The sequence below is a fragment of the Amblyomma americanum genome, chromosome 4, assembly GCF_052857255.1.
Source record: "Amblyomma americanum isolate KBUSLIRL-KWMA chromosome 4, ASM5285725v1, whole genome shotgun sequence".
NCBI lineage: Eukaryota > Metazoa > Arthropoda > Arachnida > Ixodida > Ixodidae > Amblyomma > Amblyomma americanum.
This window is the reverse complement of record NC_135500.1, coordinates 102,658,134-102,683,518: the sequence shown is the minus strand read 5'-3', so window position 1 is coordinate 102,683,518 and position 25,385 is coordinate 102,658,134. Positions and strand designations below refer to the sequence as shown.

Genomic DNA, 25,385 nt, shown 5'->3' with positions numbered 1-25,385 from the left:
GCAGCCGATATTTTTCAGGAGTTCCACATAACAGCTGCCTGTGGTTATAAAGAAAGTCTCCCCTACGACTTTGGGGTATATGCCATCATATGTTTGGCACATGCATCTTTGTGTGCTTCAGACCATGCTTACACAAATCTGGCATTTAATGCCAGCACAACACTATTTGAGAACTGGAACTGCACAATCCATGGAACAAGAGCAGGAGTCCTCAACTTAGCGTAACGTAGCACGGGCACAATTAGTGTGTTGGAAATCTGAGGATTGAGGAAGGCCCCAGATTTTTTTTTTCCCACCTTACAATGCTGCAAAATGACTCACAGTGCACGAGTTAAAACTGATAGCATTGCCTCAAAAGCATAAATTTGAACATTTACGTTCACCAAGCAGCAGCGCTTTGCAACATACACATGTTCATTTATAAACAGCAATTCATAGCTGGAGGCACAGCCACCAGTGGGAACAGATGCAATTAACCATCCCGACCATATTCCCAGATGTCCTCTGAAAATGGCACCTTCTACTTAGCAAAAACGCTTATAAAATGCTGTAATGCTTCCTTTCTTGCATATACATTTAAACTGCAAATGTACTATTCTACAAATCCTCCTTGCATATTCTTTTTCCATGTATATAAAGAGGCGCGACAATGAGGTTTATCATGACCATCATCATCAAGAAGCGTGATACTCATGTCCATTCTCGGCTGCGATTTTGAATGGCCAGAGATCTGAAGGCTGGACGGTTCAGAGAATGGAGTGGCGGTGTTGGTGGCAAGCCCCGCACGAGGAAAACAAGTCTTTCACTTCCAGCATAGTCCGTCGAGCCATGCACACTGTTACGCTGGTCAACACAAAACCTGAAACGGAGGGGATAGTTTTTTTCTTTTCTTGAGGCACTCCCACCGTTGCAGAGCCATCTCTTGCGTAACGGATTGAATCATGTGCTGCAGCGAGATGCTGCTAGTGGTGTCACGACGCGTCCTTGGGTGATGGGCACACAACGAAAGTGGCCGCGTAGAAAGAAGCCAGGGCACACACGACGGCCACAACAACGTACGAGGCAACGGTGTGTGTGGTCGAGAAGATGTAACCCATGAAGAGCGTCAAGAGCACTTGGGACAAGTACTCGGCCGTGGCCAGCAGCGCCAGGCATTGACCCACGCCTGGAATGTACCGGGACCCCTTGAAGTACTCCTGCGAATTAATAGAAAAGACAGGGGTGAAGTTTAAATTCACTTGTACGCTGCACTAGAAGCATGTAATGCCTTCTTCTGCCCAGCGTCACTATGGTGTATGTACCGTATAAACGCGTGTAAGGGCCGCACTTTTTTTCCCAGATTCGGGGGGCAAATTTCGGGGTGCGGTTCATACACGCGATTTTCGAAAAAAATTTTTTTTTTCAAGTGAAAGCAAACCAATCTGGAATGCGCGACATTTATTTACAGTTCAGGCATCACTCACGGAGTCTTCAGACTCCGAGCTGGTGCTGTGTTCAGGTAAATGTTCAGCCCACAGAAAGTCGTCTTCGGTCCCGTCTAAACTGTTTGAAATTCCGGTCACTTTGAAACTCCAGGTTACAATGTCGGTCGACACGGAATTCCACGCGGACAAAATCCATCCAAGCACAGTCACGAGCGGTGCCCTCTTAAGCAGCCCTGCCGGCGTCTCGTTGTGATTGCCATTGGCCATCCATTCCGAATACAGCCTTCGAAATTCAACCTTAAAAGGCCGATTGACGCTTACATCCAGGGCTTGCAGCATGCCGGTGAGGCCGCCCGGTATCACGGCCATGTCTGTGCGGATACCGCGCAGGCGTTCCTTAACCCTACCCGTCAAGTGACCACGGAAGCTGTCCAAGACGAGGAGCGATCGTCGGGCCAGCATGGCGCCTGGGCGCTTCTCTCAAATGCTTTTTACCCAGTCGAGCACAAGCTCATCGTCCATCCAGCCCTTTTCTTGGTCGCGAACTACAATTCCCTTAGGGAAAACGCCTTTAGGAATCGTTTTTCTTTTCAGGATGACATAGGGGGGCAGCTTCCGCCCGTCCGCGGTGCCGCACAGCATAACGGTACACCGTTGGCGCTCCGCGCCGGTTGTCCGCACGAAAACACTCTTCTTTCCTTTCAGTTCAACTGTGCAGCTCTCGGGACAGTCGAACCACACGGGGGTCTGGTCAGCGTTCGCTATCCGCGAAAATATATAGTTGTGCTCACGACGCAGACCGATGACATACTTCTGAAAGCTGAGCACCTTGTCGGTGTAGTCGGGGGGCAGCCGCTGGCACAGCGTGGTCCTTCGCCGAAATGATAGGCCCTTCCTCTTCAGAAATCTTCGTACCCAGCCGGCACTAGCCTTGAAGTCCTCGTGCGGTATGCTTTTAGCACGCGCCAAGGCTTGTGCCCTCACGCGCAGCATGTCCGTTGTCAACGCGTAGCCGTTGTTCCGCACTTCCATTGAATAGCATAGCAGCTCTTCTTCTAGCTCAGGAAATTTGCATGGCTTGCCTCGGAAAGCGCGCTTTTTGGAGCTGGTATTCTTCAACGCATCCCTTTGTCCGCACCACCGTCGGACACACTTCTCGTCCATGTCAAATTTTCTGCCCGCGGCACGCTTGCCGTGTTCGAGAGCGAACTCCACTACTTTCAGTTTAAAGCCCGCCGTGTAGCTGTTGAGGTGCTTGCCCATCGTGCAACAGTGACAATGCTCGGAGGCAGTTCATGAAAAAGTGAAGAACGACAGCGCACGAGAGCAACAACTATGCCGAGCGACCACGCTAACACAACCACCAAAAAACGCATGCTTTGACAGCCAGAACAGAACAAAGTTAGACCTGGCGATACCGATGCCGATACGGATAGCGGAAGTACAGTAGCAGATGCTCGCGGCAGAAGAAAAGATGATGATGATGACCCGCGGCCTCGGGCGCCATCCATGGGTGCACCTCGAAGCTCCTGTGCGCATGTATTTCGAAGGCTATTCTTGCGTGTTTCCTGGAAAGTTTGGGTGCGGCCCTTACACGGATTTTTTTTTTTTCAACTATTTCCTTTGGGAATACGGGGTGCGGCCCTTACATGGGTGCGGCCCTTACACGCGTTTATACGGTATTTCATAAGAGTCATGCTTGAGAAAGAGAGATGGTGTGAGGCATGTGCACTTGAAAGGCCAAGAATATGATCCATGAGTAACACTGGAGTAATTCGTGCATAATTTTCAGCAAGAACTTTTCAGCAAAGAGAGGTGGCCCTTTCTTTGATAAAATGGTCTTGCTGATTCGTGATAGCCATGGTCAATGTCTGGCTCACAAGACACACTGCTTCAGTTACCAGCTTATCAGCAAAGGCAGTGCTGGACCTCAGTCATGAGTGGGAAACGTCCGCTACTGCCGACCAACAGCAAATAAGCTTGCTTCAGGAGGACTACGAGCAAATGGCCCTCGAATTAATTCTAAAAACCGAGCAACAGCTGCATTGTTGCTGAAAAAGTGCGATGGTTACACGTGGATGAAAAAGAGATACCCAAGGACAGGCGCTAACTCTCATCAGAAGTTTATTCGAGCAAAGTATGCCCAAACAGCACAAAAAACACAAACCCAGCAATCATCACTCATAGAATCAAAGCACTAAAAATATCGTACTCGGAACATTGCAGAATATCACACTCCAATGCACTCGGGCACTAAAGTTGCAGCACGCTCAGCAAGCAGGCAGTTGGGGCGTGCTGCCAAAAAAGCCCACAAGTGAACTTTACTGCTCGAGGTGGCTGTAAGTTGTTTGAAGACAAAACGATCACTGACTCCTCAGCGAAACAGTTTTAAGACCTTTTTCTCAGCATTTCATCAGAGAAAAGTTGAGCACCAGGCCAGGGAAATTTTATACCCATTAGAAAACCGGTGAGTACCCGGTGGCACTGGGGACTGAACCCAGCTACTCCCAAATGCAAGGCGAATGCTGTGCCACAAGTCCCCTGTGTAAGTTGGCCCCTGCGCAATAAAATTTTGGTAGCCGCCGCGGTGGCTGAGTGGTTATGGCACTCGCCTGCTGGCCCGAAAGACGCGGGTTTGATCCCGGCCGCGGTGGTCAAATTTCGATGGAGGCGAAATTCTAGCGGCCCGTGTGCTGTGCGATGTCAGTGCACGTTAAAGAACCCCAGGTGGTCGAAATTTGTGGAGCCCTTCACTACGGCATTTCTCATAGCTTGAGTCGCTTAGGGACGTTAAACGCCCATAAACCATAAACCAATAAAATTTGCTCTAAGTCAACGTTCGTGTGTACATCTGTTCTTGCATCCTTGTCTTGTTTGTGCTGTTTCAAGAATGATCTGCCATGAACTCATCCAAGCCTCTACATTACCCGTTTTTACATGCTGCTAAAATCTCTATTTTTATTAAAACAACTTTTTTCATTCTCTGCCTTTCCTTTGATGATTTGTAGACTTGCATACAGCTGTCACGGCACGTAAGCACTTAAAGGCTGAATAGACTTTTGTGCGAGGCGCACGAGAGAAGAGTTGAATTATAGGCGTTTTGAGCTGTCGGTATAAATTGGCATCAAAAGAGTCTGAAATATCCTACGAGACCTTCCTGCGATTCTGAAGACAGATTAAAGCACAAAATACATTTGGCTTTTATATGTAACATCACATCAGCCTCCAACAGTTAATTCAAAGCCCGCCTGTTTCCACTACACATTACTGTCTACAAAGTCTGCCTTGCGGTACATGGTCCCCTTGTGCCAAATATTGAGCCGCTTCCACCAAGTGCACAACTCATGCTAAAGCATAACATGACCTTACTGGATCGGCTTCCTCAGGCATATGACGGAGGGTAATGTTTAGGACACTAAGGCAAAAAATCCATGGGGAAGCATAAGGTAAAAATCCTGAAGCTTAGCCGCAGGAATTGTTAGATATACAAAGCCCGCATGGCCCATAATCCTGCCTGTCAAAGCACATCTCGAGTAAGCGAGTGAGAGAAGAACTTTATTGAGAAAATATATGGTTGTCTTCCTATAGAAGTGACCCTCAGTTCAGGGCGCCAACAGCTTGAGCCGTCGATCCACTCTGCACTTTCGATCAGCCGGGCCTGGTTTTCAAGATTCATGCTGATCAGCGCAGCCTCCCACTTATCAAGTATGGTTGCGGTCAATTGGGCCAGCCCTTGTTTTTGGGCATGTTTATGCTGTGAAGGGGTAGTCACCGCATGGTGGGCATTTTTTAATGTATACAAATGGGTGTATTTTGTTTAGGAGACCGAGAAATGAATAGGTACTAGTCTGCAGCTGTCTTTATGTCAAAGATTGTCCCTTGGTAATTTTCTTGTGTGGTAGTGAATAAGTTCATTTAGCCTCTCTGTAGAGTTCGATGATTATGCCATACCGTTAGCACCCTGTCGTCTCGGACTCGATCTACTCAGTTCACATGCGCTCAAACACTGCTGTTTATGTACAACTTTCCCTGAGCTTACTCGTGACCTGGCTTCCATATTAGTGTGACGTGCCTGAGGCTCTTCCTGCTCATTTTTAGAATTTTATATGCAATGGTTGAGATTCTGCCCTTGCTGTATGTTCTGTACGCTTCTTGCAAAGCAGTCATAATTTGTTGTATCGAGGTTTCTGTTTTCCAAGTAATGGCTAGGGTGACTGCTATCTCCTCTGCCTCCACGCCCCGAGGAAAACTGAGTAGAAAGTGCACGCCCAATCGGATTGGCATTTTAGGCTAATCTTTATGAAGCATCGTTAACACAATGTTCAAAGTGATTACAACTCGATTCTGCATCAATCACCCTTTTAAATCTCCACATTTTTTAATCCAGCCATTGAATTCTCGTCGTATGAACCGAGCATCTCATATAATAAGATTTTTACTGTAAGTGAAAATAATGAATACTGATGGTTTGGGGTGACAGTAGAATTTTATGCTGTAGGCTATGCAGGTTGTGGGTGGTCTTGCCCAAATGTTCTAATTAAACATCACGCTTAGGCTTTTTGTCCTTTAAACCATAATAAGGAACAATGGTGTTATAGTTCACATTGGTGACTGTTCCAGGAAATAGCAAGATTAGCCGACATGAACTTCATGGAGCGAGATTTGTCCAAAGGAATCATACCTTTGAACTGTCGAACGGCTCATAGCTCAGTTCTGGACAGTACAGTAAGCAAGAACAAGATAAGACTTGGTCGCTACTTAAAATGTAAGCCTTACAAACACTTGTTGGCTTACCTGGCTGTTCTCACAGTAGAGGCAGGCAAGGGCGTATGGAATGGAGTCGAGGGCTGCTGCCGCGATGCCCGTCATGGCCGATAGCGATAGCATGCTGGCCACGTCGGTGAATATCAGCAGTCCGGGCATGGCGATGGCGAAGGTGCCCATGCCCAGCAGCAGGCCGAATCGCTGGCCAAAGCGACTCGTGACTCGCCACTGGACACACAGCGAGTACACCGACGCTGCGAAAGAGAATAGATAAACAACTCAAAAACAATTAAACACACATTGACAAACTGTTGCAGCAAGCTGTTCTTGCAGCATGGTTTTGAGCACTCAACACACGGCGCCAACCAAGTTCTTGTAGTGTTGCAGAGCCCCGTCCATCAGCCGTCACCAGACAAAAGCAGCGTTGGAAGTCACTTGGTATTTGCTGCCCTATTAGGTCCGAGTGAACAATCTTAAAGGCGATGTGTTGAGCAGCTAACACCACCTTCACGCATCAATTTACATCCAACAATGGGCAGGTTTAATCCCTTCCTCTTTTTTTTCTGTTCGAACATCCACCTTGAGGTGCAAGGATTGATTCCAACAGCCACTAGAATTCCATCGCCTTTCTACACGTTTTTCTACAAAGAATTAAAAGCCTTCACCTCTTCTCGGGTTTGACTTTTCTGAGGAGAAATGCTTGAGATAACTGGGTCTTTTTCCCCACCTCATGCAGACCAAAAACACATTAGCCATGCACTTTGCTAAAGCTTTGCTTGTGCCACTAATGTCATATAAACTCCGTTGTGAAATTCTCGTTTCCATCATGGAAACTGATGTTGCAATCCATGTTCTGCATTATCCCTCAAATGGTGACAGTGCCGATCTTGGCAGTGGTGAACACACACACTTCTTGCTGCGGAGCATCTTTCTAGAAATGGAAGCCAATGATCCTCAAACCCACTGAGGCCTAATCTAAACTACAACTGACCTCATTCGCAAGAGGCTCACCCAATGAAAATGATAGAAAGAAGAAAAATACACATTCCTTTTTAATCCTTTCCAGCAAGCGCTCGCACATTCCTTCCCTGTTAAAGGTACTATGCAACGAATAAAAAGTCACTTGTAAATGTTTTCAATGCTTAGAAATGATGCTAAGAAGCATTCACACCAAGTATGAGCCTTCAGAACTGAGCCGGCAATTTATTATGAACTTTTAAAAACCGTGTTTTTCAAAATTCGTGGGGCGATTGGTGTACTCGTAGTGACCAATTTTGGAACTAAAATCATGGAACAAAGACATCACTGTACCATGACGTCACCAGGCCACCTCACGCTCTCATTCGCTGGAGCCACGGCAGCCACGACGTCACGGACACACTTCCGGTAGCCGTGAAAATCGTCTGCTCGTGCCGCCGCGCGAGCCTCTCGGGCAAGCGCGAGCCAGGGCATTGCCTTCGCGCATATGGTTTCAATTTTCCTCTGCCGCCCCCTTCTGTCAGGAGTTCCGGAGCCACTCGCACGGCTCTTCGTGGGCACGCATAGGGCTCGATGCCCATCGCGGCCGTAAAAGCGAGCAGTCGCACCTCGAGGTCCAGGTTTATTACTGCTAATTACCACACATGACAAGCAAAGAAACCCGACGCGCGCCACAATCCAGGAAGAAGAAGAGACCAGAGAGATGCCGCCACACTGCCGACGCTGCTACTGGGGGGCTAGGAGCGACAACCGGAAGTTGCAAAACAAACGTCAGCGGATGGCGTGTTCATGGGCGGTGCCCAGTCCCAGAGCTGTTCTCTTTATTTTTTTCTGGTGCTCCTCGTATACGAGTTGAGGGGGGAGAGGAGGAGCGTAATTTTTAATCGTCTATATCTTCGCTGTTATTGATGCTAGCTCAAAAATTCTTGCACTGGGGTGACGAGTGATCGAATGCCTATCTCTTGTCTGTTTTACGTAATCTCAATTAATTTATTGCATAGTCCCTTTAACAGTGTGGTCATGTCCACTGTAAGCTGTCTAAACTTTATGGAAAAGCGAAAGTGGCTTTATTTTTGCAGCATTCAGTTCCACCTCACACGACTTTTATACTGGAACCGACTAAACCAAAGAAGGCTTTGAATTTCAAGAACCATGGTAAATGCTCTTGTTCTCTGAAGCTGCATTGCAGGTGAGCAGTTCCAACCACAAATGATCATACTGACAAGGAACAATGGCCGAGTGCTTATAGCGATAACACCTTGCTTGCCATGGTATGACAAGCGCCACTGGTTGCAAGTACTGCCATCCGTATATTAAGCAGGGAAGGAGGACCCAGAGAACTAGTTCTGCTCGTTTGGGCACCAGCTCACCAAGGACTTGAAGGGAACGAGGAGGCTCATTCGGTCGCCCGAGGTCTCACTTACCGGTCGACCCCTGGGATTTCCCAAATCTCTGGAAGTACAAACAGCACAGAGGATATGCGCGCATACCAGGAAATCACACAATACTACAGACTAAATCGTCAGATTTATCCGGGAGCGGACAAAACGCTCAATAAAAAAGAGGAGGTTCTTTGGAGGAAATTACAGACAGGGGTTTTTCCCAACCCAGTACTCTACAGCAAGTGGCATCCTACAGTATTCAGGTCAAAGTGCAAATTTTGCGATCAGCCAGCAAATTTGGTCCACATAGTGTGGACGTGCCCGGCTAAATATGATACCTCACGCACTATAGAATCCTGGGAGGCTTTGCTCCGCAGCCCAGACCCCAACGTCCAGCAAGACATCATCGGTCAAGCTCTTGCTGCTGCTGTATCCCAAGGGATCCCGGCCGACGGCTAGGGCCGACAGGGGAGATGGACTTCTCTCCTGGCGTTCATTGACTGGTGTTACAATAAAGTTGTTTCTCTCTCTCTCTCTTTTAACTATCCTTGTGCAAAGAACACCCTCCCCACAATGCACTCTCAGTTGCGTGTCTTCTTGCTGAATATTGAATGCATTTTTGTGTTTGTCATCTTACAGTGACCACTGAGGGCGAGAATTTGCAATCCCAAGCTGCAGGATTTTTAATGTACTGACAGCACAAATGAAAACGCAATGCTGAATAATGTTTCGACTCTCGACTTTTGTTCAGGAATAATCACAAAGGTGTTAACCTATCTGCTCCACTAGAACATGGTTTCTAACAAATCAGCACTAGAAGTTTTAACCAGTGCATGGTGAGGTTTTACATATGTGCAAAATGAATGCCTGTATATGGCATACAGTCAGCACTGTTGCCGAGAAGAGAACGGACAATGTAATGAATGGAGTCTTCATTGAAAGCTTCGACCAAATTTTCATGTGCTCAAACCTCCTTGCTAATAGTCAAACAAGCCAAAAGCACTAATGAGCACTGAGAATTTCTCGAGTTGTCTAGCTTCTGATATACAAGACTATTTTGTATTATTAAGCAGTTTCGAAGCCCTTGTTAAGCCAACTCCTGAAGCAGCCTATTATGCCCCTAAATCTAAAATGGGAGAAGGACCTCGTATTTAATCAAAATACTCACAAGCGATGCAGTTGACTAGTAGCCCCCAGGAGCCAGCTCGAACTCCATGGTCGTAGCGCGAGCGGTCATCATTACTGGCAGACTCTTCAGGTCTTCCATGGTAAACCACCTAGCCAAAGGAAAAAGCCATATTGTAAATGTGCGTGATTACTATTTACTGACACAAGAGACATTCTCCACATCATGATATGGGAACTCCATCGATGCAGTAAAATAGCGCTGTTGCTCCGACATTTATGTAAGAGAAGCACTGATTAAAATCGTACTGAAAACGAAATGCTTGGAGAAAGCCTTGTTCATGGCAGGGTGAAAGCCACATCATTAATTATTGGTGTGCTGTGATTACTGCTAGTGAGCAAGTAGTAGAGGAGATTACTTCACTATTGCTGTTTAAAAGTGTATAACCTTGAAGGAAAAATGCAAAAATCGACTGTTACACACACGATTTGTGTAGCAGGAACGATCGAAAGGAAAAAAATTGTAGAGATTCACATCTGCTTTTAGAGTCTCCTATCTGTTCTACTGCTGAAAAGTACTTTCAGAACATTAGATGCAGTATCATTTATGTACACTGCTTAAGCTTATTTTTGGAGTTAATTCCTTCGCTAGGTGACATAAAAAAATATGAGAGAAGCTACAATACATGGACACAAAAATATGCTTCTTTGTGTCAAGTTGAAACATTGGAAAGATCTGCAATGCTCATTCATTATACTGAAATAATGCAAACATTAACATACCATACCAAAATCTTATTCATTACATGCACTGTAAACAAGGAAAGAAACATAACAGAGTAAAATGCTAAACAACAAAATTTGTTCTATGAAAGCAGTCAAGGTGCAGATGTGATATAAATAATGTAAACACGTACTTTTTTAGGCGATTCTAAGCCACCTTCTTACTGGGCACACATATGCCACAGGAAAATTCAGATTTGCAAAACAAAAACCTACATTTCAAGATTTCAGGAAATTTACTACAGTGCAGTGCATTCTTTTACATGTGAAAACTTTAAAAGAAATCATTCTTCATTTATTTTGTCATTCCTTAGCCTTTTCTAACATGCATAAAATTAAAAATTAATGTTTTAAACTATATTCCACACTTTAACCAACAAAGGCACATATTTTTAACCACCAGTTTGGCACATGATAGCCCCTGTTGCTTATTTTATGCACCATTAAGAAACATTGCAGCCTATACATGCTTAATAGTGGCAATGACTAAACAAATGGCATTGCATCAAGTAGTGAGGCTGATTGCTGCCTGACAATGATGACCATATATTTCCCGGTCACGGGGCATAGTTATGTGCGGCATCCAGAACGGGCAACCACGTGAATGAAGACTGAATATTTCTGCGAAGCCTAAACTAAGCAGCAATAGCCATTTGCATTATGCTCGCATGTCCTTGCATTTACATTTCCCTTGCATTCTGGTCACCGCATAGTAAAAACTATTTTTGCAATTGTCCTTTTAGCAAAAAATATTTAATTTGGTATATCTGCTTACACATTAAAAAACTATTAGATTGAATATATTTGTAACAGACTGAACAATGAAAGAACACATGTAGGACACAGCCACGCAATTTAGAGAGCCGCTCGAAGCAAATTGAAGTGTTAAAAACCTGCAAGATTAAACAAATATGAACACTAAAACAAACATGCACAAAAAGCCACTAGACAGCCTCTAAGTTAGTTTATGTGAATGCGTAAAGGGCACTAAAAATTTCAGCTAGCCAGTCTGACATATTTCAACTATAAAGGAAGCGCAGTTAAAAAATTCATGGGGCCATTATGTGTTGGCAGTGTGATGGCATTAGCAGCTGTTAATGTAATTACCGCAAGCGACGTCACTTCCAGTCTGCTGATGTCACTCACTGTAGCCAGTAGTAATGCTTTCGTCTTGTGATGTCACTTCCCTGCGGTCAATGGGACTGGGCTGTCGTAGTGACATCACCTTCCTCCAGCCAATAACCGAATTTTATGGCTGCCAATGTATTTTGGCCCCATGGGCCTTCTAATGTTACCGCACTAAAGGTGGCATGCTTCAACTTAAAATGAAGTGTTGTGATAAAAAGCAGGAAGTAAAAACCATGCTCATTAATCAGGTGAGCATGTAAAAAAGAGGTTGCATTTGACTTGAGGAATGGAACTGACTCAAGGGCTTCTTCTCGTTAGTGGGAAATGGGGAATTCTTAAGCAGAGTGTGAAACCGTACCGGCGTTTTTCAGTCAGGCTGCGCAGAGAATGAAGAGCGAAATAAGGTTGGGATAAAGTGCAATTGGATTACCTCACCCGTGAAGTCTGTGAAGTAGACGTAGTGCGCCATCAGTGCCATCCAGGCGAGCAGCTGGAAGAGGAACAGCCGCCGCAGGCTGCTTGGAACCCTGGCCAGGCAGGAAGTCGCACGCGCAGGAAGCACAACGAACACCCGGCAGAAGGCGTCGCACACGATCACCAGCAGTGCCGAGGACAGAGTGCGCAGCACCTTGGCCGGACTGGCCTTGGTCTTGGTGTTGTTCTGGTGCCAACTGACGAAGACACTGCCACCGAGAGGCGGGCCGTGATTGTGCGATGGCGTGCCTATAGGATACCGAAGAGAGATTTTATAACCATGGAAGAATGACGCATGTAGGAACAAGAGTGCACCTCTGATTCGCGATTCTCGCAGATCACAAGGGGTGCACCTTCCGCTTCGCAACCGCCTCAGGATTTGTTTCTGCGAAGTACAATGTCTTTTGATGCATAGTCATCGTCATATTCTATAAAGGCCAGAATAACATACCAAATATTTTTGCACTGGAACATTGCTAAAACGATGCTAAAGGTCTTTTTCCTAACCATAAAGCTTCAGCGTGGCAGCGGAACATATATCAGAAGAGAAATTGGCCATTGGCCGATGGCTAGTAACTCGCCGGCCTAGAGTTGGTAGCCGGTGTGCTCGGTCGATTTAATTACCTCGGGCCAGCATCGGGCAACGGTTGTGTCGGCCTATGACTGGCAAAAGGCAAACAACCGACCGCTGACAAATGCCTGGTAACAGCTGGCCGTCGACACGTAGGCACGCAAATACAAGCCGCCGACGCGTAGGCAAGCAAATATGGGGCGCCGACGCATAGACAAGCAAACACAGGCCGACAGCGGTCCACGAAGTACTTCGGCTAAATTTTGAGAGAATTGTGCGTAAATAGGGCAGAGCCGCTGGTCAAAATACTACATGTCTTGATCTTACGTGTAACAGCTGGCAGAACGTTTTCAAAATATACAAAAGTAAGACTTTCACGAAGCGCGCATCGGTCAGTCGTAGTGCCTGAGAAAATATAGTCTCATTACAATTATGTCCGCATAATATTGGCAAAAAAGATTGCAGAGTGGGCTATTATGTCTTTTCTAATAGAAGGTATTTACAACGCAGTCCACTCATATGCATTTCTCGTTTTTGTCGTCAGAGAACCAGAACTGAACAAATATTGCTTAACGTGCAAAAGCCTCCGGCTCCAACAGCAGGGTCTTAGATTTCGAGTATATAAGCGCATGTGAATTTTTCGTCCTGTGGATGTATGCATCATATGTTGGTGCTACATGACTTTTGCTGGCTTGTATAGTGTTTCTATAGCTTGATCTGCATGTCGCATCTGCTTGTCGTTAAGCATTGGTCTTTGTGAAAGCGTGATAATATTCTTTATTCTGTATTCAATAATTACCCCGCATTGCCCAAAGGCGTTACAGCAGGGGGGTTACAAATTTGCAAAAAGGACATCTTCATTAACAGAGCACACTTGCACCTCCGATAAACGATTCCACTGTTGCACCGTCTTGACAAAAAATTAATTCGCAAGCAAGTTTGCCCTGGCACGGTACTCTCGAATTTTGCTAGAATGATCAAGTCGTTTTGAAACGTAAAAGGGCTGTTTAAAACAAATTTCCCGATTTATGCCGGTTTTATCGCGAAATATTGAGTAGAATAATTTTAGCCTTAACTTCATTCAACGAGAAGCAAGAGATTCCCATTGCAAATAATTTTTCATTTCCGTACAACTATCTCTTCGCCCGTACCCTCCCAATTATTGAGATTACACCAGTAAATTTGTCGGCCTTCGGCCAAACGACTATGCCATTGCGATAAGTGCAGACCGTTCTTTTTCATTTCGTGTCTAAATAATACAGGAAATGCAAATTAGGCTTTGCAAATATTTTTCATGTATTTTGTACAGCTAAAGATGAAGGTAATTCGTCGCTGGGCGGCACATGGTCCGACGTCGGTAAGCGGTGATCGGCTCGTACAAGGCCAATGTCAATCCCCAACTGCGGCCCGAGCTGGTTTGCCGAGTTCGTGCCATGGATAGCCTGGCGTCTGCCCATCGATGGGCCATGCATGCTTTTTCTGTTGGGATGTCCCGAGCACCGAAAGAATGGACCTCAAACCAGTTCGCAGGAATATTCTACATGAGACCAAAAAAATATGCTTAAATTTTCAGCATCTTGGTACCCAGAATGCACCGGCATGGCGGTAGAGCAGGGAACATTAGGATGAATCGTTAAGCTGTGCCGTTGACACGCATGAGGAGGCCACGTGGACCACAATTTCCACACTGTGTTTGTGGTGGCTGCGTATTAGCGCTCTTTGCTGCGGCGAAATAGCTTGGACAGAGTGTAACCAACGCGAGTCCGAGCAGGAAGGGAGATGAGTACTTTGGTTGATGCTAAGGAAACGCAAAAAAAATGAATAACACGATTTTCATCTTTTCTTTTTTGACAGCACAAAGTCGGTCGCATTCTTGAATTACCTCCTCTGAAATAAGACAGCGGCTACGATTTACTGCTGCAAAATATGAAAGCTGGCTTCCGTTCATGCATATTAGGGATGGCGATGCACAGATTGGTGCTTTCGAATAATATTTCGGCACACTTACACCACAGGCCGAAATTCGCTTAAGCAAAGCCGTTACTTATAAGCAGAAATTCCTGAGAAATGGCAGCTCCTAAGCAATGGCTTGAACTATGGGCCACAAGTGCAGTGCGACGAATCTGTATGAGCGTTCTCCATATATGTTTATGAGCCCTTCTCTCTAGACACTCTTGGCGGCGCTTCTTTGGCAGTGCTACTTACCGGGGTCACACGCAACCGGACCATTGCCGTTGCAAACAACTGCAGGAATGCCTCCGGTGCCGCCTCCCGCGAGTCCCTTGTCAAGCACCACGAGCGCGCACGGAGGCGGCGAGCGCACCGGGTCCCCGTTGGCCACGCTGCCATTGCTTTTAGGCGGAGGCAGGGGCTTCTCCTTGGCGAGGACGAGCGTGACTGTCATGCAAGTGCCCAGCGCCAGCAGCATCAGCAGGAACACGGCACGTTCCTGTACGGTAGAAAGTGTGCCATCAGCACCGATATGCACACGTCGTTATGTAACAGGGCCGAAAATGAGCCACGAATGCCTTGTGCGCACCACTTTTTTCTACACGTTATTGGAGTATGTTGATGTTTTCTTCATTACTTTGCACATCGCAGTGGCCGCACTTGGTTTTCTGCCACCTTCCATTAACGCTAATCCATAGAGTGAACAGTCTTATAAGCATAAAAACCACTGGTCTCTTAGGGCAGTCCCGCGAATTCCAAAAGAAGGTAAACGCGGCAAAGGACAGTGCAGTCAGGTCTGAAGAGAGCTCAGGATATTTGTGGGAGGTAGTGTTGCTGCAGCTAACAGAGGACAAGAGTTCACTGGGCGAGGCATTTGACATGTAGGGAATGACAATAATTAAAGCTCGATGCTCTTTACGTCCTTTCATGGGGCACCTGCGGAGTGATGACAGCTATACCTCCCTCTCATCAAGAACACCCACTCCGAAGCCCACCTGGGTCAAGTTACTACCGGTAGCATGCCTTCGGGAGCGCCCATTCCCTAGCCCACGTGGCATTTATTGTCAGGGTCCGCCAGAACGTGATTTTTATTGGCTAGAGAGAGTTCTCTCATCATACCAGCTGAGAAACTTCGCCTCAAAGCCAAGCTATTTCCGATGGCCACAGTCAATTCAAATCCATTTGTTGGGCGGCCCCGTCTGAGAGCTATCTGCCGCCTCATTCTTGAAATGTATTTGACTATCGAAAAAGGTAGTCCGGCTATTCCAGGTTGGGGCAAAGCTACTCGACTGTCAAAGCTACGTGAGAGGAATAGCCAACTACTTTTGAAACTACCTTTTGTTTTAAAGAAAAGCAGACTCTTTTAACTCACCCCTCATCGTATAAAAGTTTCTTAGCTCGTTCGCATAATATTTACTCTCAGGTACTTGTGGACTGCCACTTCGTATTCTTAATCGCCACGCAGACGGCAAAAACATAAGTGCTAGGATGTGCCACGAGCATTCTGACTATGTGCGAATGTTGTGTTGTTAGATTTCCTTCTGCCTCCTATTCCAAGCTACCTCCACGCTGGAAGCGAAAACCATTTTTAAGGCGTAAGCCTTTGTTGGCTCATGAGTGGCCAGGACGGAAGTTGCATACGGAGGTTTGTGGACGTAAGTTGTCTGCACGCACTGTCAATCGTAAGTGGTATGGTAAATAAAATAAAATGCAAAAGTTGATTAAGCAGCAGCTAATAAGCACTATATACATATTGAAATAAAAAAACAGAAATATGAAAAAAAATAAAAATAGGCATAAAAACGAAGTAACATAATAAAAGATTTTTAAAAAATAAAGAAACATGGAGGGAGAACGAGAGGACAGGCAAAGGCCTTTGCATTTCCACTCTTGTGCAGCCGTGTGATTTGTGCGCAGTGGCGAAGAAACCTGACGTGCTGCTTAACGTGGAAGCCGCGCGACAGGACCCAGCACAATGCTATAGGGTGCCGTTGTATCGAGGCACCCGACAACCCACCGCATCTCCCATACCCGTAAAGTGCACATGGAGGCCTCGAAACCGGCTGTGACATGCGCTCCTGTTGGTGCAGGCAAGTTGCCTCAGTAGTCCGGTAAACATACGCCTTCGGCTGCGTGTGGTTTCCCTTCACTTTACCGCGTATCAATACGCGGACCTCGGAGAGCAAATGCGCTACGGCGTGGACATGCTGTGCGGTTCCAACGGGTTGGTTCCTCCCATGTAGGGCCGCACGTTTGAGCGCTGAGCCCAGCGTTCGCCAGCTCACCTGTCCGGCGTAGCCGAGGGCCGTGCCAGTCCAGTCGAGCGCGCTGAGCAGGTAACCGAAGAGGCCTCCCAGTGACAGCGTGAACGAGTAGACGGAGAATCCGAAGTCCACATCAGCCACAAGGTCATACAGCAGCGACTGGGAAGGGTTCAACAGCGCCTAGAGAGAGCAACGAACGTGCACAAAACGAGGTGAACCAAGTCGCGCCATAATATTGACAGCTGCTGTAAAGACGTGTGACTGGACGGGGAATACGGGAGAAAAAATACATTATACCGCCCACAGGGTTGCCATGCGGTAGTTTTTATGAGCAGTTGCCAGTCGCTGGCCTCCAGTTGCAGTTTGTAAGTGCCTACTGAAAATTTCTTGTTTTGACCCCAAGGTAAGCGCAGTTCCATGGAATTATTTCTACTTTGAGAGTACAGTTGTTCAGCGAAGTACAGTATCCACTGGTTTGAATGATTCAAGGCGACAACAAATTTGTTGGGTTGATGGCTTGCCAAAACACAGTACGCGTTATAGGGGCACTGGCTGGCACGCTTGGCGATGCGCATCGAGTTTAATGTGAACGGCAGAGCTCGAATGGTACATGGCACCAGAGCACTTCCCCGTCGATTTGTATTTGTCGTAAATGACATTTTCCTACGTCGCTGTCTCCTGGTGTGTGTTTGCACATTTACTACGTCGCTATCAACAGACTGGTCAAAATGGTCAAACAGAGCGTGAAGTTTGATTTTACTATTAAACTTGACACTGCACATCAACTAAAGAATGGTGAAGAAATGCAGAACTGCAACGGCTTGCGTATGCATTACATTTTGCAACGGCTCCTGCTTTGTGACACTCGGAATAGGTCGAATTAGCATGGCAGAGACAATAACGAGATTAGCCTCAGCATTACAGTCAAGAGAATCAGTACCTCTCACCAGCGACCAGCCTCCCGCCTTCTCCTCTCTAAGAGCATTTGTAGATGAACTTACGAAGCTGCTCAGGTCACTCGTTGTCACTGAAGATGGGCTAATGAAATTAGATATTTGTCACTGCCCAGCTACTAAGGTTTTCCTGCCAGTGGTAACCTACCCCTAGGCTTGAGACCAGTGCTACCTTACTGTGCCAGCTCTGTGGTTAATTAAACGAGGCAGATTAAAAATAGCGGAACTGTTGGAAGTCAAAAAGCGGGAATGTATGAGAAATGTGAGAAATGGCGGGAGTTGGTACTGCATATCTTTTTAACCTGAATGCGTTCAGTGTGTACTACATAATGGACGAGCATGTAAGGAAAACGAAAAACACAGTAACGGGACGTAGCGCAACTACAGACTGAATCTTTATGTGGGCGCTACCAATGCAAATGCGCATGCATGACAAATTTTCTTTTATTTTTATATTTTTTTGTCACAAGCTGTCTGCAAGCTGAAGTTTCATAAAACACGTGTACTGGTGCGAGGAAAAGATAGAAGAAACATTTTATTAGCAATATGCAAGAAAGTTGTGTTAGCAAGCCTTCTGTAGCTTCGATTCCTGATGTATAGGTTGACAGGAAGGCAGCAGTTGGCGACAAATAGACATTTATCTCCTTTTATTATTCCTGTTTTCTAGAGTTTTGTTCTCATATATATTTCATATGTACCTCCTGCTGGGGCAATTGATGTACAGTATCCTATAAATAAGTAAATAAAAATTATACGAATTCGCATTTCCTGCGCTGGCACCCTGTTCCGTTTCTACATAAAATCTCGTCTTGGTTAAATAATGATTTAGTTTATAGCTCCGCCACGACCCGTTGTCTTTTTCCGTACGTCCTCGTCCATGTTATCCATAATAAGCGTATTGTGGTTGCAAAACAATTGAGAGTGTATAGTTTGCTGAAGAATGTGCAAATAAACGTCTCGTGAACGTATAGGGGAGGAAAACACATGACCGGGACAAGTGCTGATGTGTGAATTTTATTCGAAAAATCTAAGCAAGGCTACACTAACGACACTTAATCTAGTGCACCACCGACGAATGAAAGGAAGCGCTTTATCCCGTGTGTCTCCTTTGTGTCTTTCTAGTGTTGTGCTAAATTTGTTACCTGAAAAGAACCAACGAAATCATAACCACGGAGAAAATATGAGGAAATGACTTGGTTAAACTGGCGCAAGACCGCAGTGATAGGGGGCAACTGGGTACATCTGCCCTGTGGTGGAATAAACTTTGCAGATGATGGGTGGAAACGTCACGTGCACGAAAAGCCTACGTCATATCGGATTCCAGCTTGATAATCAGGCTCATCTAGAAACTAACGTGCAATAAGTATTTTCGATGGCAAGCGTAGCGCTTGCTCTGCTCGGCAAAATGCCTTCTTGGGTTATTTCCTACTCACAAGCTACCAAGCACTCTCGCTGAAATAGCGACGAGACTGCTCTCTATACGCGCATCCATAGCTAGACTTAATGGACACACTTTAGAGAGACAGCCAGTAAAAAGCGTTGAATGGTGTTTGTCACACCGTGCCGTTTCGACTTCGCTGCAAACGGTGCACTGTGTTATTTCGTGCTGTTCATATTTGTGTCCTATTCTGTATGCATTGGTTGTACGCTGTATGAAGGGTTAAATAGGTGAACACACTGCTAAATTTTCAAAAAATTTTCAGCTGAACTTCCGATCAGCTGTGTATGTTGGACGCTCTTTCATCTTATGGTTGATTTCAGCCTCCGACGTGAACAAACTAGACCAAGAAAACGTCTTACCTTAAGTGCATGCCTATGAAGGTGCCTTAGAGCATACTACACGACGAAATACCAAAAAAATGACTGAGATGAGTTTTATTATGTTTCCTTTCATACGTACGTGGCGTGAAGGCTGTCCTGAGTGCGGCATGAAAGAGGCAAAATAGGAGGTGGGTGAAAATAGCCATTGTCAGCTGTAAACTTCCGGTGTGTGGTTCAAAGAAAAAGAACACATATTTTTCATGTTGAAGTATTCTTTTTACACAAAAACCTATTCCAGCCACTTATCACAGAGCAGTACTTTTTGAGGTTTATGGTTTACAGGCGTTTAACGTCCCAAAGCGGCTCAGGCTATGAGGGACGACGTAGTGAAGGGCTCTGGAAATTTTGACCACCTGGGGTTCTTTAACGTGCACTGACACTGCACAGTACACGGGCCTCTAGAATCGACCGCCGGGGCCTGGTTCGAACCCGCGTCTTTCGGGTCAGCAGCCGAGCGCCATAACCACTCAGCCACCGCGGCGGCTGAGACTTTTTAATAAGAACTTTATTGTTGTTACATTGTACTTTGACCGGTTCTACGAAGCAGTCACTGGCCTGTTCTTCACTTTCACGAAGAGATTAAGACAAAACTTCAGATGCTCAAATTAAATGTTCGGGCGGACGTGAAGAAAACAAACAGCAAAAACGGTGCCCTCCTACTGTACAATTTCATGAGCAGGAATTGATATGATAAAAATGTTACAACTTTCCTTCAGCGCTAATCCAACAGCGGCAATGTCATTATTGCTCAATTATTCCTGGTTGCATATATTATTATAAAGATATCGATCATGTCCTCGCTTCTGGCAATGAAACTATACAGACTCCGATGCATCCAATTTGAAGTTCTTGATGTTTACAAAACTTTGCCTATCGCTGACTAACCGCGAATGATCACCAATATACAACTCTTAGGTCAATTGTGCCAAATCCTAAGAATGTTACTGAATGGCTAATTAGCCACCACATCTCCTGCACTAGTGTCAAGCACACGCTGTATGAAGAGAACGGTCACGCTCACGATGATACGTTGCAGGAGGGAGCATCCAGTGGCCTCCCTAAACTGGCCATTCCACTCGAATGAATGCGATTCTTTCCTGGCTTGTACAAGCGCGGTCCAGTGCACAGTATAAGTATTCGAAACCGTGTGCAATCATGCAATGCACTGTGACGCTCTATTAAATGCCTGCTTCAGCATACCCGTTAGCTGATGTTTAATTGCCCACGAGAATGCCATTTCGTAAGTGACCAGAGTTTGCGAGGCAGCTTGCGGCATACCAGTTCTCATTATCTCTGCCGTCTTCACTTCTAAATCATACTATAGCTAGAATTTTGTTGGTAGAAGCCGTTTTCTTTGTTGAATTGAGCGCCGACTCTGCCTTTACGCCAGGCTAACTGTACATGTCCTGAAAACTTTATGCTCGAATGGTGATGTTGAGGGACTTGTGCAGAATTTCCTGCAGGTAGTACCAACTTCCCGTGCTTTCAGGAGGAGCAAAAAGCCCCCCCCCCCCCCCTCCCTGCAATCCTAACAGGTGGGATGCGCCGTTAGGCGAAGTCATTTGTGTTGTGGCACCTCTGGTGCTAAGAACTAGGATGCGTCCAAATTTCCAGCTGCTCCTGAAGTTCTTAGAGAATAGGAGCCTTCAAAGGAAGAGTTATGGAATGAAATTGTATTTTTCGCCACAAACCACGAAGCCACAGGCGGAGCTGTCGTGTACATGACTTCTGAGAGGCTAACGTCACTTTCATTTTGAGATCGCCGCTCACGCTATCGCGGAAATCAAAACAGGGTAGGGAATGCTGACGCATGCAGCAGCAAAACCGGCTCTAAGTCTGAGGGCTCGCAAGCGCATGTGATTGTTGATCATGCACCATGGTGAACAGCCATCATTATCTCTGAAAGGAGCCGCGGAGAATTCGCAATGAACGCCGGGGATCCTAAGGTTGCAGATAGAAATAAACTCTGCAGCATGAAGGTATCTTTGGAGCAAGATGGAAACGTTCATGCTGCTTCATTGCATGCTGCGTTCTCTTTGCTGCCATGCCATTTCATGTCGCTAGAAAAGCTGCCCGCAGCGGAAAGTGCAGATATCTACATGCGGAAACAACGAGACAATGCTAGCGCTGTGCGATACGCAGGTGTAGCGGCAGCCGCGAAGCATGCTTCCAGCGCCTCCTTGATTCCAGTGTCAGGCAGATCAGCCTGTTTGAGCCAATCAAGTCATATATGTCCTATACGGGCAGGGACACTTTATTTTTCGTTCTTTTTATAGTCCCACAATAATTTTCGTCCTATCTTCATCCGTCCCATGCGCCAGCGTTCGTGCCCGCTCATCTCGTGCTGTGATAAGCAGAGAGCACCCAATTAGCGGTATACCACGCGAAATGAGCGAAAAAATTTCCGTGGCCTTTTACTTCGTGTACAGGCTCTTTATAAAAGTATTCTAGTGAGCTTACGACATTCGTCAGCCACCAGCACGCAGCACTTTGACCTTGGCCACTGCTTTTCATGATTACTATAGTGGTGCAATATCGCGCGATCGAGTGAACAAACTGCGCGTCCAAACGTGCCCCATAGGGATCGAGGCCAGTGATGTGACATCCATCGAAATAGAGGCACTGGTGGTGCAGCTTAGTGACCAACTTCTGCTCATAATCTCGACGTACACGGAAAGGAGTACGAGGATTCTCACCTGCGTGGCGAAGTCAAGGACCACGGTAGCCACCGCCAGCACGGGACCGTGGGCAGCCGGCCCGAAGATGACGTCACCGTACGCGATTGCCCCCAGCGCCAGCGCCAGAAGCGCCCCTAGCCCTAGCAGGAAAGGCCGCCGGCGCCCCAGCCGGGAGCGGCACCGGTCACTCCATGCGCCCACCACGGGCACGCCAAGGATGCACAGGAAAGGGCCCATGCCGAGGATCACGCCACGGGACTGCAAAGAGAGCCGCGGTCGCTGCATCCAAAGCTGATGTGTCGTACGTCGCATGCAGGGCCCATATACAGAGAGGCTATGGAGGCAAGCACGGTATGCTATCTGCGTGTCGCAACTTCTTTTGTATTGTGCATTCGGGGACAAAAAGCTTCATGAAGCCTGTGTATACCCGAAGAAAGTGGATACTGGACAGCCAGTCAAGCATGCATACAAAACTGAAATGGTCCCTACTGAATTCCCTGTCAGTGGCCTCCACACAGCACGTCTTTAAGTACTAGCTGCGTTTCTAATCATGGAAACATTACTTTTATCGCTTAGCCGTGCACTTTTTCGGCAGTGAGCACACCAGAAAAGCACATTTCACTGGCACAGAAATCTCTACTGCGCCTTACGAAATCCCCCAGGTCACTTCTGCTGCGACCACTACAGTATTTGAAACGTGGTCAAATTTCTCTCCTGACGCTCGAGGAGGTTACGCAAGGCTGGCACCCATTATACAACCTGAGGCTGGCTTTTTCAGCAATTCTTCATCCTTATCCATTGTTAAGCTATCTAGCATAGGTAGCGATCGCTTAGGACGTCAGTGGCTGGTGACTGTAGCAAGCAACATGTCAGTCGCCATTCATCAAACGCGACGATCATTTGCAATTATGACGGCATAATTATGAATTGGGGGAGGGGGGGCTGGGTCGTTACCGAATACTGTCCGTAAGTGAAAGCGTTTCACCGAGAATATGATATGCGAGGAAAAGGCAAAGGGGATAAAAGGGCTTTGTCGCTCTCTGAAATCGCTTCTCTATATAGTCTGTGACATGGTCACAGGAAGTTTCAGCCTTGCAATAAATTTGCTTTCAGTGTCGAAACTTTTTCATCATCATCATCAGCCTGACAACGCCCACTGCAAGGCAAAGGTAGAGTGGCTAGACTGCCCACTCTAGGCACCTTAGCAAAGGCCTCTCCCATGTCTATACAATTAACCCTGTCCTTTGCTAGCTGCGCCCACGGTATGCCCGCAAACTTCTTATGGTGTTTTCGACTGATCGCTGCCACGATCCGGTTCGGATCTGGCAGAGTGGGAGCCGCTCTCGCTCTGAGCGCATAGCGAGACTAGTCAAGCCGAATGGTCAGTGAGTTTTTAAAGCGGAAGCGCAGAAGGCAGAAGGGGGACGTAACTTTCGGAACCACTACGCGGCAGCGCTGCTGATGTCAACAGTAGCCGCACGTAAGGTCCCTTGATTACATTTAGCCGCACGTGGTCGCACATAGTTTGCATTGCGGTCGCCTCTTAGCCTGTAGTGATCGCTACCCCGGCTTTCCGTCCCACGGGACGCTCATTTTTCGAACATCGCCTTGTGGATACCACTGTCGTCCTCGTCTGAGCTGCTGTTGCAATCGCTGTTGTCATGCGACAGCAACACAGACCGCGTTACTAGCGTATATGCTTATCAGGCGTTTCTTGAACATTTTGCCTCACACAGCGCGGCACCCGCAAAACACAACGCAGCAAGCGTGACTGCGTCAAAAGCCTACACTTGCTTCTGCCTACGCGTAGGTAACGCCGAGGCCTCGCCCCGCTTTCGCGAAATGGCGGAAGTGGCTCTGTCACGTAAACACATCTCGGAGCCGCTCCAACTTTTTTCTCGGAGCGCGAGGCGAGCGCTCGGAAAGAACCAGCCGAATGTAGTCAGAGCGGCCGGTTTCCACCAGCCGAATGTGCGGTCGCCTCTCAGAGCGCTCTAGAGCGATCTAAAGCGACCAGTCGAAGACACGATTAATCTCATCCGCCCACCTATCTTTCTGTCTCCCTCTGCTACGCTTGCCTTCTCTTGGGATCCACTCCGTTACCCTTAGGGACCAGCAGTTATCTTGCTTTCGCATTACATGCCCTGCCCAAGCTCATTTTCTGAAATTATTTTTGCTCTCATTATTGTTGCATTGCCCGAGTTCTACACTCAAAGATGCACGATACCATGCAGACTGTCGGTTGCGGGTATTTTCCTTTTCAATTTTGCATTTAAAGAGAGCCCGCACCCATTACTCGCGCAGCCCTAAGGGCAAGCGAGCGTGCCGCAATCCGTGCTATCAGCGGCAGAGTGAAAGCTCGTCGTCTTATCAGGTGGCATCAAATTCCACATTACGGCATCTATATGATAGGGGCATTTGAGGCTGGTCGCCGCCCACCTTTTCGGAGAAGCCGGCCTTTCGCAGCATGGGCGGCAGGTAGACGAAGCAGCCGCAGGCGCACAGGTGGGCGCCAAAGGCAACCAGGTTGATGCCCACGGTCCAGGGTAGCTGCCGCCATGACCGGGAGCTCATCGCCGCCGTCGGCTCGCTGCTGGCGCTGCTGCACAGGAAAGATAGAGAACTTTTATTCAGAGCGCAGAGCTCGGTATACTTCTTCAGTGCGTCTACCACCGCTCATCCAGCACTAGACTAGAAGGGGCAGTAGGCGATACCGGTGATTTATTGGTTGGACGCGCCACCTTTTACAAAGGATATGGCGCAGGTTTCTGAAAAAGAGGTCTAAGGTAATATGACCGTGGTCTTGCGTGAGGACATTTTTACCGGTTTGAGGAATGAAAGACCCTTTTTCCCCCTCACCCCAACGGGTGAGGCACGAGCCTCTAGACGAGAAGAATATTTTCACGCAGACATAACACAGTCGCAGTCAACCCAAATATTTATTGTTGAAACTTATGCCCACAGTGAACAGATAGCCACTAGGCGGCGGGGATATCGATACGTACATTTGGCAATCGTGGACATCAAATTGAGCGCCGCTCTCGGCCGCGTTGTATTCAAAGGTGACCGGACATTTTCCAGACAGCAGGG

At 47.0% G+C, this 25,385-nt stretch overlaps 1 protein-coding gene across 11 annotated transcripts in view; it reads right to left on the bottom strand.

Moving 5' to 3' along the window:
* Window positions 1–396: 396 nt before the first annotated feature.
* LOC144128182 (solute carrier family 45 member 3-like) overlaps window positions 397–25,385 on the bottom strand; it is a 103,572-nt gene continuing 78,583 nt past the window's right edge. For 5 of the 11 annotated variants that reach the window (XM_077661320.1, XM_077661321.1, XM_077661324.1 and 2 more), the window contains exons 2-9: window positions 24,735–24,897; window positions 22,314–22,553; window positions 16,865–17,023; window positions 14,835–15,078; window positions 12,015–12,307; window positions 9,717–9,825; window positions 6,219–6,442; window positions 397–1,196 (exon numbers count right to left, since the gene is read on the bottom strand). In XM_077661320.1, coding sequence (XP_077517446.1) covers window positions 972–1,196; window positions 6,219–6,442; window positions 9,717–9,825; window positions 12,015–12,307; window positions 14,835–15,078; window positions 16,865–17,023; window positions 22,314–22,553; window positions 24,735–24,869 — 1,629 coding nt within the window. In that variant the 5' untranslated portion in view covers window positions 24,870–24,897 and the 3' untranslated portion in view covers window positions 397–971. Of the gene's footprint in view, window positions 1,197–6,218; window positions 6,443–9,716; window positions 9,826–12,014; window positions 12,308–14,834; window positions 15,079–16,864; window positions 17,024–22,313; window positions 22,554–24,734; window positions 24,898–25,300 lie in introns of all 11 variants that reach the window. The other 6 variants (XM_077661323.1, XM_077661322.1, XM_077661326.1 and 3 more) reach the window with 3 other exon arrangements.